We start from the raw sequence: 18017 nt of genomic DNA, 5'->3' as shown, positions 1-18017 counted from the left end.
CCTACCTTGAAGCTACATATATCTCATTCCACTACTGCCCAGTGGACCCTTCCCATGGTGAGCTCAGAGCTCAGAATGTCCACCTTTGGGGCTTGGCCATCACACTACATTCAAGTTTCATGGGGCTCAGGGTGGCCCATCCCTCACTCAATTAGTTGAACTTCTCCTTTCCTAAAAAATGCTGCATTGTCTTCCTCTCCTTCCTCCTCAAGGTGAAAGAGGTAACAGTATTCATTAAGATTGACTATTCATTAAGATTGACTCCCTGCTTAGAGGTAGAGCTACTGTTTGAGCTCCTATAAATTCCTCCTAACTGGCTTGAGGCTGGAGTGGGAGTTTGCCCCAGTGAGGAGCTGATGAGCAGTCTTGAAAGATGACTCTGACCCTTGTGACTTCCAGCTTCTGCCCACCCTCCTCTCCTGCTTCTGCTATTAGGAAGAAGAGGAGGCATAAAGGAAGGGGTAGCAGGGTTTTTCTACTCTATAAGAAGGGTCTTGCCCTGCCCCCTTAGGCCATTAGTTAACTAAAAGAGGAAAAAAGAAAGGAGATTGTTCTCTCTAGGCAATGAATTAAGGTGGAGGTCCTGATTTGGTTAAGCCATCTGCTGCCAGAGCACTACTTTCCAACTTGGAAGAACTACTGGGAAGGCCATTTAATAATAGTAACAATAATAATGATAATTATTATGCTCTTTCTGTGAGCCAAGCACTGTAAAAACATGAGGTAAATACCAGGTTATCAGGCCAGGCACAATCCCTGTCCCATATGGGACTCAGTCTAAAGGAGAAGGAGAACATGAATAATAATAATAATGACATTAGTTAAGTGCTATGTGCCAAGCACTGTTCTAAGCCCTGGGGTAGATACAAGGTAATCAGGTTATCCCACAATCTTAATCCCCATTTTCCAGATGAGGTAACTGAGGCACAGAGAAGTTAAGTGACTTGCCCAAAATCACACAGCTGATAAATGGCGGAGCTGGGATTAGAATTCACGGCCTCTGACTCCCAAGCCTGTGCTCTTTCCACTAATTCCCATTTTATATTTGAGGAAGCAGAGGCACAGAGGCATTATATGACTTTCCTAAAGTCACAGAGCAGGTAATTGAAGGAGTCAGGATTAGAAGTCATGTTTCCTCAGTTTCCTCAAGCACGTTTTCATGCTTGTTACATTCCTCTTTGGCTGAATTGCCAATTGAGCCCAGCATAATGCTGGGATGGAAGGACCACGGGTCTAACCCAATATGACCTTACTTATGGTCTGTTGATATTTCAGTTGACAAAGAGACCTGTCCTCCATTATGACAGCTTGGACTTGCACAAATCCTAATGGAAAGAGCACATGCCTGGGTGCATCACTTACCTCATCTGGAAAATGGGGATTAAACCCCATATGGGACAGGGACTGTGTCCAATCTGATTTGCTTGTATCCACCCCAGCACTTCATATTGTGCCTGGCACATAGTAAGCATTTAACAAATACCACAATTATTACTATTATTATTTAACTTCTCTGTGCCTCAGTTTAACCACCTGTAAAATGGGGAGTCAATACTTTTTCTCCATCCCTCTTAGAATGTAAACCCCATGTGGGATAGGGACTATGTCTGATCTTGAACCTACTCCAGTGCTTAGAACAAATACCATAGTTATTATTATTATATTGCTTGACATACCGTAAGTGATCAATAGATTCCACAATTATTAGTTACCCACAAATCGCTTTTCCCTCTCATTATCGTCCAGATCAACAGCAAATAAAAATGAAGAAGCACTCAGTGATGGCACACTTAATCAGTCAATTAAAAAGACCTTGTACTTGGTCTCCCTAGGATTTGGTCATCCAAACCCACCTCCTGTTGGTAGGATAAAATGGATGATCTTGAACCCAAAATGCACCCAGTTGCTCTGAAATGGGATGATACCTGTAGTAAGGGATCCAGAGATGGGTTCGCTTTCCTCAAATCCCTTGACCGAGATGATGCTGACAACGTATTCGATCCCAGGGATCAGCTTCACCAAGGGTGTCTGTGTCACTGTCCCACCAACCGTCACCACTGAGGGAGAACCTAAGAACCACCAGAAGTGGAGAGGAGCTTCAGATCAGCCCGTATTTGGAATACAATGTTTTTTACTTCTACACCTAATGGATTAGAGTCAATTTCAAAATGCATTTTGCAAAAGTTTCCTTATATTGTAATTTTCTCCCAGCCTCTGGCTGGAAATGGAGAAGCTTTTTTTTAAATATTTTTCCGTTGGTGCAAGGTGCCAAAAACTAAGGCAAGAGAGGGAAAACCTGAAGTCAGAAAATGCTTAAAATGGTACGTTTCCTTTCAGCTTTGGGTCGGTACAATTTTACTTGACTTTTCCCATGAAGATTACTGAAAATGAACTAGGTAATATAAAGCCATCTGTTAAACCTGGGTTCTCATTCATAGGAACATATCAGTTACTACCTGTAGAAATCACACTTCAATTTCAAGGTCTAAACTTCCTTTGTTCCACCCGTTTTGTATTTTTAAAAGAAAGGGGTAACATCTATTAGTACTTCTGCCTTTATACACAATGTGCACTTTCCTGAGTCCTTATGAGATGTATATGAGTATCTTGTATTTACCACTGCACATGACAATAATCAATTAACAATTCCACCATTATAATTATTGGTAGGTTCATCGACTAACGAGCTCAGGGTATTTAACAAATATCAACTCCCTCAGTGACCTAACAGCCTGATAGGGAGGTGGGCGACAAAATGGAAATTTGTGGGATCTCTACTTTTTCTAAATCAATGTGGGAGGCCTGAAATGTTGAAATGAACCTTCTCAAGATCCAGTAAATTCTGCCAACCACTTCCCACACACTTCAATTTTTCTTCCCTGCCCCTTTTCCCGCTCATCAGGTTACCCAAATCCTCTTGCTTTAACCTCTGACCTTCTCCCCAAACACTAGGATTCCCAAATTCCTTTTGCTCAAGTCTGGGTCTCTCACCTCCTGTAATAGGGACATAGGTGATTCGGTACCCCTGAACTTGTGCTCTCGGAGGTGTCCAGCTGACCGTGGCGGAGTTGTCCGTGATGTCAGAGAAGGAAATCTCTCTTGGTGCTCCCACAGCTGCCACCGGAAAAACAAAACAACACCACCCCCAAAAAACACAAAACTGTCAAAAAACCCAACTCAGCCAGTGGCAATTACTCGTTACTTGCAGCCTCTTGTGTTACAAAGCCCACCAAACTCAGCCAGGCTTTAGAATGGAAAATTCAAATTTTCTGCAGTTCAGTTTCATAACTTGGTAGAAAACAATTAATTCTTCTGATTTTGTTTCCTGCTTTCTGCAATAGGGTACACTGTCATAAACCCATTTTTTAATATTTTATCCAAGTGGAATGCTAGCATCAATTTACTTCCAAGAAAGTAATGAAGATTTCAGGAAGTGTAAAAGCAGAAAATCCTGAGAGACAATGTTGTTTGCTGTCATGACGTACTATGCAACTTATTATTTTCTAACCAGGGTTTTTCATGCAGTTTTTTTTTCTGTTCTGCTTTTTCTAACTGTCTTTGGCCTACAGGGCAAAGTTCAATGCTTAAAGACACCAATTAAATCTCAATTAGAGCATTCAAATAAAGGTTTCAATAACATACTCTACTTTCATATAAATATCTGATGTCATTTCATCCAACTATATCCTGGATCATAGGAAGTGTCAAGCATTGATTAGTATTCCATTTTATAAATGGATCTGTGTAGGCACAGGTTATGTGACTTGCCCAAGGACAACCAGCTGGACAAAGAAAAATCAGGACTTGAACCCAGGTCTCTGCATTCAGCTGATCTCTTAACGTAAATTAATTTAAATATAAAATTGCCTGAATTTATCCTCTTGTCTTATTTAAACAATAATAGCCAGGTTAAAAGGTTTTCCTGAAATGGTTTTGGGAGGCAAACTGTGAAAGATAAGCAAATTAGGAATTTGATGTCTTAGCCTTAAAGAGCCCAGTGTTTCCCTGGAATGTGATTCATGCTGTTTGGAAATAATCGTATACTTTTAATGTCTTTGAAAGGTGATAGAAGTGAAAATGAGCATAAAGGCTCATGCTGCCATGGTTTCAAGGGATACCAACACTGAGAGATTAAGGCAAATCCCTCACTATCTATTAATTAACCGATCATATTTTACTGAACACTTACTGTGAGCAGAGCACTGTACTAAGCAGTTGGGGGTGTACAATATATCAGATGAATTCCCTGCCCATAATGAGCCCAAAGTGGGTGACAAACACTAATATAAATGAATAACTTACAGATATGTACATACGTCCTGTGGGGCTGAAGTGAGGTAAATAAAGAGAACAAATCAGGATGATGCAGAAGGGAATGGGAGAAAAGGAAATGAGGGTTTAGTTAGGGAAGGCCACTTGGAGAAGAAGTGCCTTAAGAAAGGGTTTGTATGTGGGGAGAGTAATTGTCTGTCACATATGAGGAGTGAAGGTGTTCCAGTCCCATTTAGAGTATAAACTCATTGTGGGCAGGGACTGTGTCTATTATATTGTTATGTTGTACTCTCCCAAGTGCTTAGTACAGTGCTCTGTACACAGTGCTCAAAAAATATGATTGATTGATTTGTTCCAAGCCAGAGGCAGGATGGGGTGAGAGTTTGGTGGCAAGATATATGAGATCAAGGTACAGTGAGTTCACAGGCTTTCAAGGAGCAAAGTGTGCAGGTAGGATTGTAGTAGGAGAGCAGTGATGTGAGGTGATGTGGGAGGAGGCAAGTTGAGCAAGTGCTTTAAAGTGGATGGTAAGGAGTTTCTGTTAGAGGCAGAGGTATATGGGCAACAACTGGAGGTTCTTGAGGAGTGGAGAAATGTGGACTGACTGTTTTTGCAGAAAAATGATCCAGGCAGCAGAGTCAAGTATAGACTGGAGTGGGGAGAGACAGGAGGTAGGGAGGTCTGCAAGGAGGCTGATGCAGTAATCAAGGCAGTATAGGATAAGTGCTTGGATTAACGTGGTAGCAGTTTGGCTGAAGAGGAAAGGGCAGATTTTAGAGATGTCATGAAGGTTCGAACCAACAGGAATTAATGATAGATTGAATATGTGGGTTGAATGAGAGGGAGAAGTCAAGGATAACTCCATGGTTACAGACTTGAGAGACAGGAAGCATGGTGGGGCTGTCTACAGTGATGGGAAAGTCAGGGGAGGACAGGGTGTGTGTGGGAAGATAAGGAGCTCTGTTTTGGACATGTTAAATTTGAAGTGATGGTAGGACATCCAAGTACAGATGTCCTGAAGACAGGAGGAAAGGTGAGGCTATAGAGAGGGAGTGAAATAAGGGCTGGAGATATAGATCTGGAAATCATCCATATAGAGGTGGTAGTTAAAGCCATGGAAGTGAATGAGTTCTCCCAGGAAGTGGGTGTAGAGAATAGAAGGGGACCCAAAACTGAACCTTGAGGGACCTCCACAGTTAGGGGGTGGGAGGTATAGGAGGAGCCCATGAAAGAGGCTGAAAATGAGCAGCCAGAGAGATAGAGGAGAACCAGGAGAGAACAGTGTCAGTGAAGTTGAGGTTGAATGATGTTTCCAGGTGATTCAAATTCAGTTTAGACATACTCTAGAGAAACTCAAAATGCTTTTCAAATCAGTGCTGCTGACAAGGGTAAGCAGTGTTTAGACATGCTCATTTTTTGAATCAGCTGGTACTCTGAAGATTGTCACAAAAACAATCAGCTGGCATGGGAGACACCCATTCTGGAAGGCAGGTGAGGAAAATCAGCCAATCACTGGAAATAGACTGAGGGTGGGTGGCAGGTGAAGTCAGGGATTGTCAGGGAAATGGATAGAGATGTTAGCAGAGAGGAGATAGGGGGAGCTCTTTGAGAGTTACAACAGAAGAGAAGTAAGGTTGGCCTAATGGAAGGAGCATGGGCCTGGGAATCAGAGGACCTGGGTTCTAATTCTGACTCTGCTAGTTGCCTGTTATGTGACCTTGGGTAAGTCACTTAACTTCCCTGTGTCTGTTTAATCATCTGTAAAATGGGGATGAAATATCTGTTCTCTCTCCTATTTAGATTGCACCCCAGTGGGGATAGGACATTCTAGATATATGGACTTTTGACTCTTAACCATTCTGTTTCCCTCATCATGGTACTCCTCCCACCAACTCTACCGCAAAGAAAAAATAAACATGGGGTCTAGGGCCCATCAAACTAGCCTTGCTTCTTAGGACACTCTCTTGGATGTGGGCACCTCTTAACAAAAAGAGCCTGACTTGGGACAGGGCTTAAAAGTTACTCTCATCAAATGGTAAAGTGAGAGGCTCTTACACTATTGCTCAAAGTAAATCTGCCCTGAGTTGGCCTAAATGACTTTGTAGAGGTAGTGTCCATGTCCCTAAAAAAAGAGTATAGTGAAAAGACCCTAAGTTCATGGATAGGAGGATCAAAAGCTGCATCCAACTGGCATCTTCCCATAGCCAATCAGTGACAACCCCATCAGTAGGGCCTGTTTGATACTGAGCTCTTCTAGGGAGCCATTTTTAATGCATGCGTGTTTCAAAGTGGAGACAAGGCAAGTTAACAGTTGCCGAGAAACGGAAGGTTGATCATAAATCAATCAATCGTATTTATTGAGCACTTACTGTGTGCAGAGCACTGTACTAAGCGCTTGGGAAGTACACATTGGCAACACCAACAGTGGGCTCACAGTCTATACGAGAGGAGACAGAGGGTGGGGGAGTAAGCCAAATTTTGAAATCAGGCTTCCCATATCCACCACAGGGGAAAAAATAACTGTCCTGGCTTTTGCTGCTCTCTCTCTCTCCCAAACCCATTATTACAGACAAGACCAGGGGTCGTGGATTGTGTTCTGGCAGCTGCTTCTGGTATAAGTTCTCTAGGTTAACCTCTAGGTCTGTCTGAGAGAGTAACAGGGAACAACTGAAGGCTGTTTCTTAACTCCCACTAGCCTGCATTCTTTTTTCCACACCCTGACTTGACTCTATTTCCAGAAGGGCTAAACCAAGCAGGGAAGTCAACAGTTTATACAATCTCAAGAGAATGCAAAAGCAAAAATGAAAGCAGAGAGTAACAATGTAGAATTCTGAAATTTATGGGTTAGATAGAGGGAATCTTCTGAACCCATTTACATTGCCTCCTTCTCCAGCCCCTGTTCCACGCTCCATCCCACTCCAGACTCATCCAAACATTTTAAAATCCCAGGACCTTGTGTTCCTAAGAAAGAAATGTTTTCATGCCAGAGTGAGATGAGCTATGCTCGGGTCTGAGGTCAGACCTTTCCTGAGAGGGACAGAAAGGGGCCAAATCCCATTAATATAATATTTGCACATGCACCAAGAAAAATGCAGGTATTTTTTACCAATGCCTTAAAATAGCTCAGGAGAGATAGGAGAAGAGGGATTCAGATATTAGAATGATGAGCTCTGATTTGTGAAAAATTGCAACTTCAACCCGATTCTAATTTTCCCAAGTTGATTTAATCCTGAGAATAGAATTCATGTAGAAAATCTTTCCGTCAAAGCAATGAAATCACATTTAATCATTCAGTTCTCACTAAGTTCCTCAACCCCACAGCATTTATGTACATATCCATAATTTATTCATTTATATTAATGTCTATTTCCCTGTCTAGACTATGAGCTTGTTGTAGAAAGGAAATATATCTACCAACTCTGTTAAATTGTACTCTCACAAGTGCTTAGTACCGTACTCTGCACACAGTAAGTGCTCAACAAGTATGATTGATTGAAGTCTGTATGACAAAAACCCACCAAAAAGTGTTTCAATTGGGGATGTAGATCTCCCTACTTCTGACCTCTTCCCTCTTCAATCTGTATTTCCATGAACTGCCTGAGTCATTTTTCCATAATCTCAATCTGTGCCCATCTCCTCTCACCTCAAAAATCTCCAAAAGTTTCGCATTCATCTCCACATCAAACAGAAGCTCCTGACCAACAGATTTAAGGCACACAATTAGCTCCCTCCATCCTGCACTTGCACTCTCACCTCCCACTACACCTCAGCTTGCAATCTCTGTTTCTCTCAAGGCAAACTAGTTTCTGTACTGTGCTATGCTCTTTCGTCTCCAACCTCTGACTTCTTGGTCACACCTTCCCTCCTGCCTGGAACTCCCTCCCACTTTATATTGGATGAATCACTGCTCTCTTCATTTTCAAAGCCTTACAAAAATCACATCTCCTTCAGGAGGCCTTTCCCAATTAATTTCTCATCTCCCTACTTTACAAACCCCTACTGCTATTTGTGTGTCTCCTAAGCCCTTGAGTATTCACACCCCAAAGAAATACTGATGTATATATCTTCATACTTCATGCCTTCCTCATAATCTCTACTTTATTTTAACTTCTATCTCCCCTGCTTGAAGGCAGGGATCGTGCCTATCAATGCTATTGTATTTCCCAAGTGGGCTCTGCACACAGTGCATACTCCTTAAATAGTTCTGATTAAAGTCTCTCAGTTCCTCAGACAGAAGCAGGAGCTTAGACAATGTCCTCAGCAGGAAGACAGTTGAACAAGTAAACTGGGAAGAGGAGACTGGTGTTTCATCATTTTACCCATCTAGCTCTTTGACAAGCTGCTGACAGGATTTCAACATTCACACTTCGTTTAATAATAATAATGATTATTGTGGTATTAAGCATTTACTATGTGCAAAGCAAAAGATTCACTCAGATAAGAAGCCGCAATGGTACTTCCTTAGTTTAAACTCCACAAAATATCAATATTTTTGTAGTAAAATACCACCAGCCCCTGGCTAGGCATAGACCCTAATTAGCCATTTGCTGGAAGAAAGTATGCTCAGTTGTGACAGAGTAGCCTAAAGAATAAAATGTTTCTTTACTAGGGAAGTTATGAATCAGCCTGCTTATCATTTAACCACAGGCTATTTATCTCCTTTAAACCATTGGCTATAATTGCTGACAGGCTTCTAAATCATTCAGAATGTGGAGAAGAAAAGGAGAATTCAAACTGGCAGTAATTTCCATAAATATCCTGGAAGTCGGGGAAGGTGTGGTTTAACCTTGGCAGAGAGAGCTGATTTTTTTCAGCATTTTCTTTCCTAGGATACAAGATTTATCGTTGGGGAGGGAAAACTTTCTGTTATTCCTGTGGAGTCACTTTGGCTATTTTTCTAAAAGAAATATTACAATGAGAGTTGGGTAACAGAGTGTGTGTTGTCCTTACTTATTGCATTGCCTGACCAATCAGATGCTAAAGAAGCCCATGTACTAGGTATGGCACAGTTTTGTCTGCTGTGTGACTAGGCAAGCCACTTAACTTCTCTGGGCCTGTTACCTCATCTGTAAAATGGAAATTAAGACTGTGAGCTCCACATGGAACAACCTGCTTACCTTGTATCTACCCCAGTGCTTAGAACAGTACTTGGCACATAGTAAGCACTTAACAAATGCCATTATTATTATTATTATTTATTATTATTTTGAAGATCAAAGCTTCCCTGTGCTGCTCTAGTCTTGCTTACCTTCTTCTCTTGAATGAATAAGGGGAAAGGCTCTCCAAACGTGGGGAAAACTGAAATATCTCTACACCTGCCTTGTAACTGGGTGATCTCTTCCAGCTCAGTTAAGATGAAAATAATGGGGCCATATGAAGTGATTGAAGGATAAGGAAAACATAGATTTTTTTTCTCCCCATTCTGGGAGGGCATGGTCTTTTGGTCATAATAATAATAATAATATAACATTTATGATTATATTTAAGCTCTTACTATGTGCCAGGCACTGTACTAAGTGTTGGGGTGGATACAAGCAAATTGGGTTTGATATAGTCCCTGCCCTACATGGGGATCATAATCTTAATCCCCATTTTACAGGTGCGGTAATTGAGGCACAGAGATGTTAAGTGACTTGCCCAAGTCCACACAGCAGACAAATGGTAGAACTGGGATTAGAGCCCATGATCTTCTGCCTTCCAGGCCTGTGCTCTATCCACTACACTATGGCACTGGGGAGGTTGGGCTAGCACCCAGAGAATGTCCCTGAGAATGGTGCTTTATCCATCGAAACCCACTGGTCCCTCTTGCTGATAATTACTGACAGTGTTCTGAAAGGCTTATTCAAATTCTATCCTTTGGAGTTGAGTCTGCCGTTATGGTCAGTTGCATTAAGACACGATGATGCCAGCCTAGAGGTGGCCAAAAAGACTGTTTTTTTTTTGTTTTTTTTTTCAGTCACAATGAAGTCCTAGAAATACAGAGGTAACAATATCTTCAGGTCAGAAAGTGAAATTTACCAAAAGGTAGCAATACAATTAACACAAAGGACATGCCCCACTTTCCCCCTCTCTTTCGCCTGTAGACACGATACCTGTTGTCGCCACAGCATTTACTGGCTGGGATCTCTGTCCGTTGATTATTCCATATAGTTCAATGTCATACTCCGTGCCCTCTTTGAGACCTGTTATATCTCTGGTACGCTCAGAGGCTACTATAGTGATTTCCAGTGGGTCAGACTCCCTTTTGGTATCCCTGATTCTAAGAACAAAATTGTCGAAAGCTCCTTCATCGGCCGTCCAAGACAGCCGGAAGCCATCCGGTATAGCATCTGAAACTAGAAGGTTGTCGACTTCGGGTTCTGCTTCTAGAAAGGAGAAAATAGTGGAAGGGAGGAAAGAAAATCATTTGAACAGCTGGTTATGAGTTGCTATTCAGGGGGGTTGTGGTATGGGGTATGATGCCTTGGCCCAACTCCAAGAAATGAAACTCTCACATGGTAACGAAGACAAGAAGGGAAAGATTCTGTGAGAATGTGATTGGCACAGAGGACAAGCAAGTGAGTTTGCATATAAAAGCTGTTAGCTAGACACACTCTATTTGCCCCCTCCAATACAATTTTAACCAAGTTAAAACTAAGTGGCAGGTTATTTGTTCAGTGATAATCATTAGATATGGTCATCCTGGGTGAAACCTTTCTGGAAAATAAAAATAAATGGATGCTAATGCTCTCTCACATTGACATGATAATGCGGTCTATTGTGTTTTTCCTTAGCTTGAGCCAAGTTTTCAAAAGTAGTTTTGTTATTTTTTGCTTTCTTCCTGTGAGCTTTAGCATTTTTCCTGAGGGTTTTTTGCAAAAAAAAAGAGGGCAAGCATATGTTCCATTCTTTGGGTATCAATCCTGATCTGTGAAAAGAATAACCAAGGTGGTTCCAGGAACCTCAGTTTCAAGGTCAAAGGGTTCTATCTTACATTTTTATTTAGGAATTCTCTAGGGGGCATCCACCTGGCAAAATTCATACAGTGAATTTGTAGGTTTCTAGTGACGTGATGCTTTGCTTCTTATGGCATAGTTCTAGCAAACTCTCAGATGATTATGTATTTAGTCTGTGTTTAGGATGCTTGCAAAGTTTGCATTTCTCCATACAAAATAGTCTATACTTAATGTTCTAGCAAATATTTTGCCAGATAATTTTGGGGTGTATATGTTGCAACTGACAGATTGCACAGCATGTAAATGAACATATTTCTTTTGAGAAAGCTGAAATGTAGCAGGAGAGCAGCCAGGATGAATGCAGATGGGGAAGAGATTGTGTGTTTCTTCCATTGCAAGATGTATCAAATCAGCCAAAGGGCATGAGAGGAAAACTGGGAATATTGTCAACTTCTCAGATCAGCTGGGAGCTTCTGTCTGGAGAATTGGACAGGGAAATACTCAGTGGGAAATGGGGCCAGAAATCATGAGAGAAGAGATCTCTCATGGAATTGAGAATCACGAGGAGGAAAGGGATGCAGAAGCCATGCCGGTTTGGCATATGGATGGCATGGAATGTTGTCCAGATGGCAATATGGAAGAGGAAGAAAGGATGGAGGAGGATGAGGAGAAGGAGGAGACAGAAGACAGGGGCTCACTTGAATTGAAATACCTGTAACAACCCCAGCACTCAAGGGCCTTGTTTGATGCCCTTGTGCCAAGCCGTAAAGCATAACCTCATAGCCAATGCCAGTTATGAGGCCTTTAAGCGCCAGTTGCCGCTGGGCTCCTGGAAGCAGGAACTCCTGCGGGTCCAGGAGCTTGCCAGAATCCACCACGGTTACTAAAAAGCTGTCAAAGGCATTCTCCGATGCCGTCCAGGAGATTGTGAACCCGTAAGGATTAATGTTGGAAATGGTTAGGTTTTCCAGTGGGGGCAAGGCCTCTGAAAGAAGGGAGGTGTGAAAATAGTGCAGATTAGTAACTTGGATGACTAAATCTCTATATGTCTACACAATGGGAAATATGGCAAATAGATATGAATTTCTTCCGAGGGCAAGGCTAACACCACAGAACAGGAAGGTTTTGATAATCGTCTGCTTCCATCTCCTCCCACCTGCCCACTTGTACATTATTTCTGGGTGTGAAATTCCACCTTTTTTTTTAGCTTTTCATCCTGTTTCCAAGTCAGCAGACCTAGAACCAAATGAAGGTCTTGGCAAGAGATAAACCTTAGTCCCCGGAAATAATATTTTAAGAAACTGGTTAATATCGATGGATTTTCCCAAATATTTGAAGGAACTAATCATCTCACAGAAGACAGACAGCTGTATCTTCCCCCTTACATCAACAACTATGAGATTCCAGATTTTGTTTGCCCTAATGCAATATCACAAAAGGTTTCTGTGCACGATGGTGAGTATCAATTTTCTATTTTCTCTCCATGTAACAAAATTCCTCCTGACAGTTTTTGCTGCTACTGCTGATGATTGTGAACTTTCTATTTTACTGCAGTTGGCTGCAGGCCCAGGGCCTAGTTCTGCAGGATTTTAGAAATAGGAAAAGATGAAAAAACCCAGCCCACACCCATTATGATAGTATGGAGCTTAACTTTCCTATGTCCATATGGAAGTGCGTAAGGGATTGATTTTTTTCTGAAATACTTGTGTTTATACTTTGAAATATTTCCCATAAGGAGCTTGGACTCAAAACCCCAGTAAAGGAAGAAATGAGGCTTCGAGTGGAGCCAAAATGATTCTAATGAGAGTCACAGACTACTCAAGTAGCAAAAATTCAGTAGCTTCTTTCTTTTGGTTTCTCTCTGCCTTCATCCTCTCTAGCTGAAAACATGAGCCTGTAAAGGCTGGTACAAGCAATATGAACATCTGAGCCTATTAAGCAGATTTTTTTTTTAAGAATGGGTTATTTTGCCATTTTTTCCATAGTCCATTAAAAACTGCTTTAAATATTCATTAAGGTTCTTCTTGATAACTGTTGAAACTGAGATAGCGTTGCTATTTTGCTTTGCATTTACAAGCTGTGGGTTTTTTTAATGCTCCTTACTCTATGGGTTCGTCTTAAGCAAAATGGGAAGCAACATGTGGTGTTGACGTCTTTGGTGGAAACCCTGACGTGGTTCTTCTCTGAGTAATTTCATTAATTACTCATCAGACATGCTGTTTGTCCAAGGAATTATCATTTGCTGATGGCAGACATTTATCTGAATCAGCCAATATGCCGGCCAGATGTGGAGTTGGACTAATTACTTTTTGGAGAAGCTACTAGGAGCCTCTAGAAATTGAATTCAATCATCCAGATTCTGCCTGTGACTAAAGTACACCCTGTTTAAAAGCTGGAAGGCCTTTTAAGCCTCACCGACGCCCAATCTACCAGCCAAGGCACATTCTGGTTACTGAGGGTTATCTGGTTCAGTGTGGTGATCTGACTGCATATTTTAAAAGATGAGTTGGCAAGTGAGATATTTCTAGTAATCTCTGGATTTGTGTGCTCTGGGAATCTGATGAGGGAGCTGCTTTCCAGCATGTATCACCTCTTTGGCCCCATTTGGCTGACTAGAAAATGAATGATGTGAACTAGCCCTTTTCTGACATACAGAACCATCAGAAGTAGTTCTAATAGTGTGGAGTGTTCTGATACTGGGTGATGCCAACTTAAGGGAAATGATGAAGAAAAGGGAAGAAGCAGTCATTATGGGATGGTTAGAGTTGAGCCCTGTTTGGGTGTGCAGGAGAAAGGACTAAATGACCCCTCAGGTTTCTCTTAGAATACATGCCTTCGGGTGGGGAAGCAGCATGGCTTAGTGGAAAGAGAATGGGCTTTGGAGTCAGAGGTCATGGGTTCAAATTCCAACTCCACCAATTGTCAGCTGTGTGACTTTGGGCAAGTCACTTAACTTCTCTGTGCCTCAGTTACGTCATCTGTAAAATGTGGATTAAGACTGTGAGCGCCCCCGTGGGACAACCTGATCACCTTGTAACCTCCCCAGCACGTAGAACAGTGCTTTGCACACAGTAAGTGTTTAATAAATGCCATTATTATTATTATTACATTAGCTCAGGTGGAGTTTGTGGATGACTTTGCTGCAATAGTATCTCCTGAGGTCATTTCCTGAATGTGCTGGAGGGGAGTTGTTGTCTCTCTCTTAATGGGGGTGTGTGAAAAACACATAGAAAGTGTTCAGTAGTCAGCAGCAGGAGAGCAAACACCACGGTGAGGAAAAAAAGACTTGGAGGGAGGTTTTTGAGAGAGCTGCCTCACCCCATCCTGCTGTCCAGTGCTCTTCAGCCCTGTGCCTGGAGTAAACATTAGTGAGAAGGATCAATCCTCCTCCCCGGCTCTCCCAGTCCCTCCGAAGCCCCAATAAACTCTCATCAAATGGTCAATGCATATATTTAACCTCTGAACAGTACCTGTGGTGACAAAGGCAGTCAGAGGCTCAGTGAAGTCCCCAGCAAGTGTCCGTCCCCTAATGCTAATGTCATAGCCAGTATACTCTACCAAGCCTGTGATGGGAGTACTGCGGACCTCTCCTGGGACTGTGTACTCCTGGGGCTTGAGCAGGGACTGAGAATCTCTAACATGGATAACAAACTTTGCAAAATGCCCGACACTTGTGGTCCATGAGAGGTTGAAGCTGCCAGGGGTAACATTGGTAAGAGTTATCATGCCCAACTGAGGTTCTGGCTCTGAAGGAAAGGAACACAGGCAGAAAGAAAGGGTTATTGTGGGAAGGGGAAGAGAGCTACCCTGTGGGTAGTTTAACATATAAAGAGTTGAATAATTTTAAGTCTGCAGATCTGCCCATATGATTTTTCAAGGCTGTTTCCATGCTTGCATAAAGCAAATTATTTTCAAAACCTGCTGGAGCATATAGTGCTTTTTACACAGGAAGACACTTCTTTCTAAAGGATATATATATATATATATTTTCCTCTGCCAGCATAAAAATGACTTAGGCTTCCAGAACTTGCCCATTTAAAAATCTGGCATAACATTGATTTAAGCCTTATGGAGTTTCTTATTTTTCTTTTGGCAACTTATTTGTCTTAGATAAGCATGGGGCCTGTAAACTCATTGTGAGCAGGGAATGAGAAGCACCTAATGGATAGAGCACTGGCTGGGACTAAAAAGGGACCTGGATTCTAATTCTGGTTTTGCCACTTTGCAATGTGACCTTGGGCAAGTCACTTCACTTCTCTGTGCCTCAGTTAACTCATTTGTAAAAAGGATATTAAAACTGTAAGCCCCATGTGGGACATGGACTGCGTCCAATCTGGTTACAGTGTATCTACCCCAGCATTTAGAATGGTGCCTGGCATAAAGTAAGCACTTAACAAATATCATAAAAAAGTATCTACCAACTCTGTTGGATTATACTCTCCCCCAAGTATTTAGTACAATGCTCTGCACACCATAAGCACTCAATAAATACCATTGATTGACTGAGGCCATTAATTCGTTGCAGAAATCTCTGGAGGATTCAGGAGTTTTACAGATGATTTATTTGAGTCTAGACTGGAAGTTCCTCCTCTAGACTGAAAATCATAGTACATGTGTGGCACATAGCACTTATGTGCCAAGCACTGTACTAAGAAAGGGGATAGATACAAAGTAATCAGGTTGGACACAATCCTTATCCCACCAGGGACTCACAGTCTAAGTAGGAGAGAGAATAGATTTTTAATCCCCATTTCACAGGTGATGAAACTGAAGCCTAGAGAAATTGTGACTTGCTCGAGGTCACTAAGACAAGTGGCAGAGCCTGGATTGGAACCCAAGTCCTCTGACTCCAAAGTGCATGCTCTTTCCATTAGGCCATGCTGCTTCATTTGGAGGCAGACAACCTGTCTACTGACTCTGTTGAATTGTGCTCTCACAAGCACTTAGTACAGTGCCCTGAACACAGCAAGTCCTCAATGAATACAACTGACTGATTGATGCAAGTTCACTGTGGGTAGGGAATGTGTCTGCTTCTTGTTATACTGTACTCTCCCAAGTGCCTAATCCAGTGCTCTGCACACAGTAAGCTCTCAATAAATACAACTAACTAACAACATTCCTGGTGAAACCAGATAAATGTGCAGACTATTATGTCTACTTGAAAATTAGCATTTAACCAAAATTCAGCAGCTAGAGTGGTTATTGAAATTCCTGCTGTGCAGCTCCAAGCCAAAATGGCTAAAGGGAATATTCCCTAGGGTCTCCTACTGGAGAATGTCCTTTCTTTGGAGAATCTGGCAATGAGGGAACTCTACTAGAATTAATTCCCCCTTGAGATTATCCCACCCATCTTCACTGCTTACTGTACTGAATATGATCCAAAAATTGGCTCATCAGACAGCATCAGTATTCATGATACCCACTGGACTAAGAAGGCTTCTTGGAGATAATGTGATTCTAGTAAGGCTCTGCCATGTTAGTGGCTGAGCACTTAAACACTAGAGCATCTATGATGGATACCATCCAGACTGAACTTGGGAAATAATTGATGAATAACATAGCAGTGTGTGACTGAGGGTTTTTCCCAAACTGTTTGGAAGAAGAGTTCTTCTGATCATAAATGCTTGAGGGACAGCAATGGGTGGATTTGGGAGCATATTTTTGGAACCAGTGGACTCTGCAGGGACACAAAGAAGTATAAATCTACAGGTCTGACAACAATAATTCACAGGAAAACAAAATTCCTAACACTTATGAATGTGAATTAAAACACATTGCTCAGACACAAGTAATCACTCCATGTTGTAAACAGTTTTAAAACATCTTTTCCAGTGTGGGAATTTGTTGATGCCTAGTATCTGCACAATCTCAAGATGCAATATAAGGCAGCTAAACCCAGAGACAATGAATCCAAATGGGGTTCGTTTCCTCTTTCCCTGTATTTGACCAAAGATGGGCTGGGGTGCCCCCATTTAAGAATTCAAACTGGAACTGACCCCTTGCTGCCAGAATGACCGACAGAAGCAACATGCTCACAATCCATATCAAGTTTGCAGGGGAGAGATGGACTAAGACAGCTCCTAGACTCTTGGGGAAGTCTAAGAGGGTTGGAAATAGTTTGAGATGCAAAGGGATTGAAAGAGAGAGAAAAACCCAATGAGAGATTTGCTGTCCGTGCTTCATGCAAAAAGGGACTTACTTTGTTTTATCTTTCCTTCCTCCCCTAATCCCCAAATGCATTCCTTGACATGCTCCCAGTATCCAGGAAAGAATGATAACTGATTTGGGAAGTGGCTACATGCATCCCATTTGGGAGTATTGCCCTGTGTGGCTAGAAAGGCTTCAAGCCATTTAGGAAGGTGCATTTTCCTTTGGGCAGGGATAATTTGCTCAACCCATCATCAAGAAAGGCCATACTCTCCTAACAAGACAAGGTTCTTGCTAGAGAAGTAAGAGTAGAAGTGGCAGGTAAACAATGCTCCTGCAAACTCCACTAGATTTGTGGACCAGTACATGCAGTCATTGCTTTGGGTTTGTGTGTCTCTTTTCTTAGCATGCCATATAAAACACCCATTAGGAGTCAACAGGGCAAGGAGGGATATTGGAGCAGAGGCCGAATTGGCATGCAGATATCTCCCTTGTAAATAAGAAATACATCCATTACAATGATTCAGAAGGTTTCAGGCAGATGAGGATGGATACAATTGGAACAATGAAGACTTTTCTCAAGATTGGATGCAAGAATGTTTTAGAGATTCAACTGGAGGAGCAAAACAAGATTCATATATATGTATATATATATGAATATGT

The 18017-nt window shown here is 41.9% G+C and overlaps 1 protein-coding gene across 9 annotated transcripts in view; it reads right to left on the bottom strand.

The window, feature by feature from the left end:
- Window positions 1-18017, bottom strand: part of TNC (tenascin C) — a 108335-nt gene that overhangs the window by 25941 nt on the left and 64377 nt on the right. For 7 of the 9 annotated variants that reach the window (XM_038745918.1, XM_038745919.1, XM_038745921.1 and 4 more), the window contains 4 exons: window positions 11920-12192; window positions 10365-10637; window positions 2992-3114; window positions 1926-2069 (listed from right to left, as the gene is read on the bottom strand). In XM_038745918.1, coding sequence (XP_038601846.1) covers window positions 1926-2069; window positions 2992-3114; window positions 10365-10637; window positions 11920-12192 — 813 coding nt within the window. The remainder of the gene's footprint in view (window positions 1-1925; window positions 2070-2991; window positions 3115-10364; window positions 10638-11919; window positions 12193-18017) is intronic. The other 2 variants (XM_038745920.1, XM_038745927.1) reach the window with 1 other exon arrangement.

Source organism: Tachyglossus aculeatus, chromosome 4 (genome assembly GCF_015852505.1).
Source record: "Tachyglossus aculeatus isolate mTacAcu1 chromosome 4, mTacAcu1.pri, whole genome shotgun sequence".
Taxonomy (NCBI): domain Eukaryota; kingdom Metazoa; phylum Chordata; class Mammalia; order Monotremata; family Tachyglossidae; genus Tachyglossus; species Tachyglossus aculeatus.
Note: the sequence above shows the minus strand (reverse complement) of the source record. Positions and strands in the feature narration are given on the sequence as shown.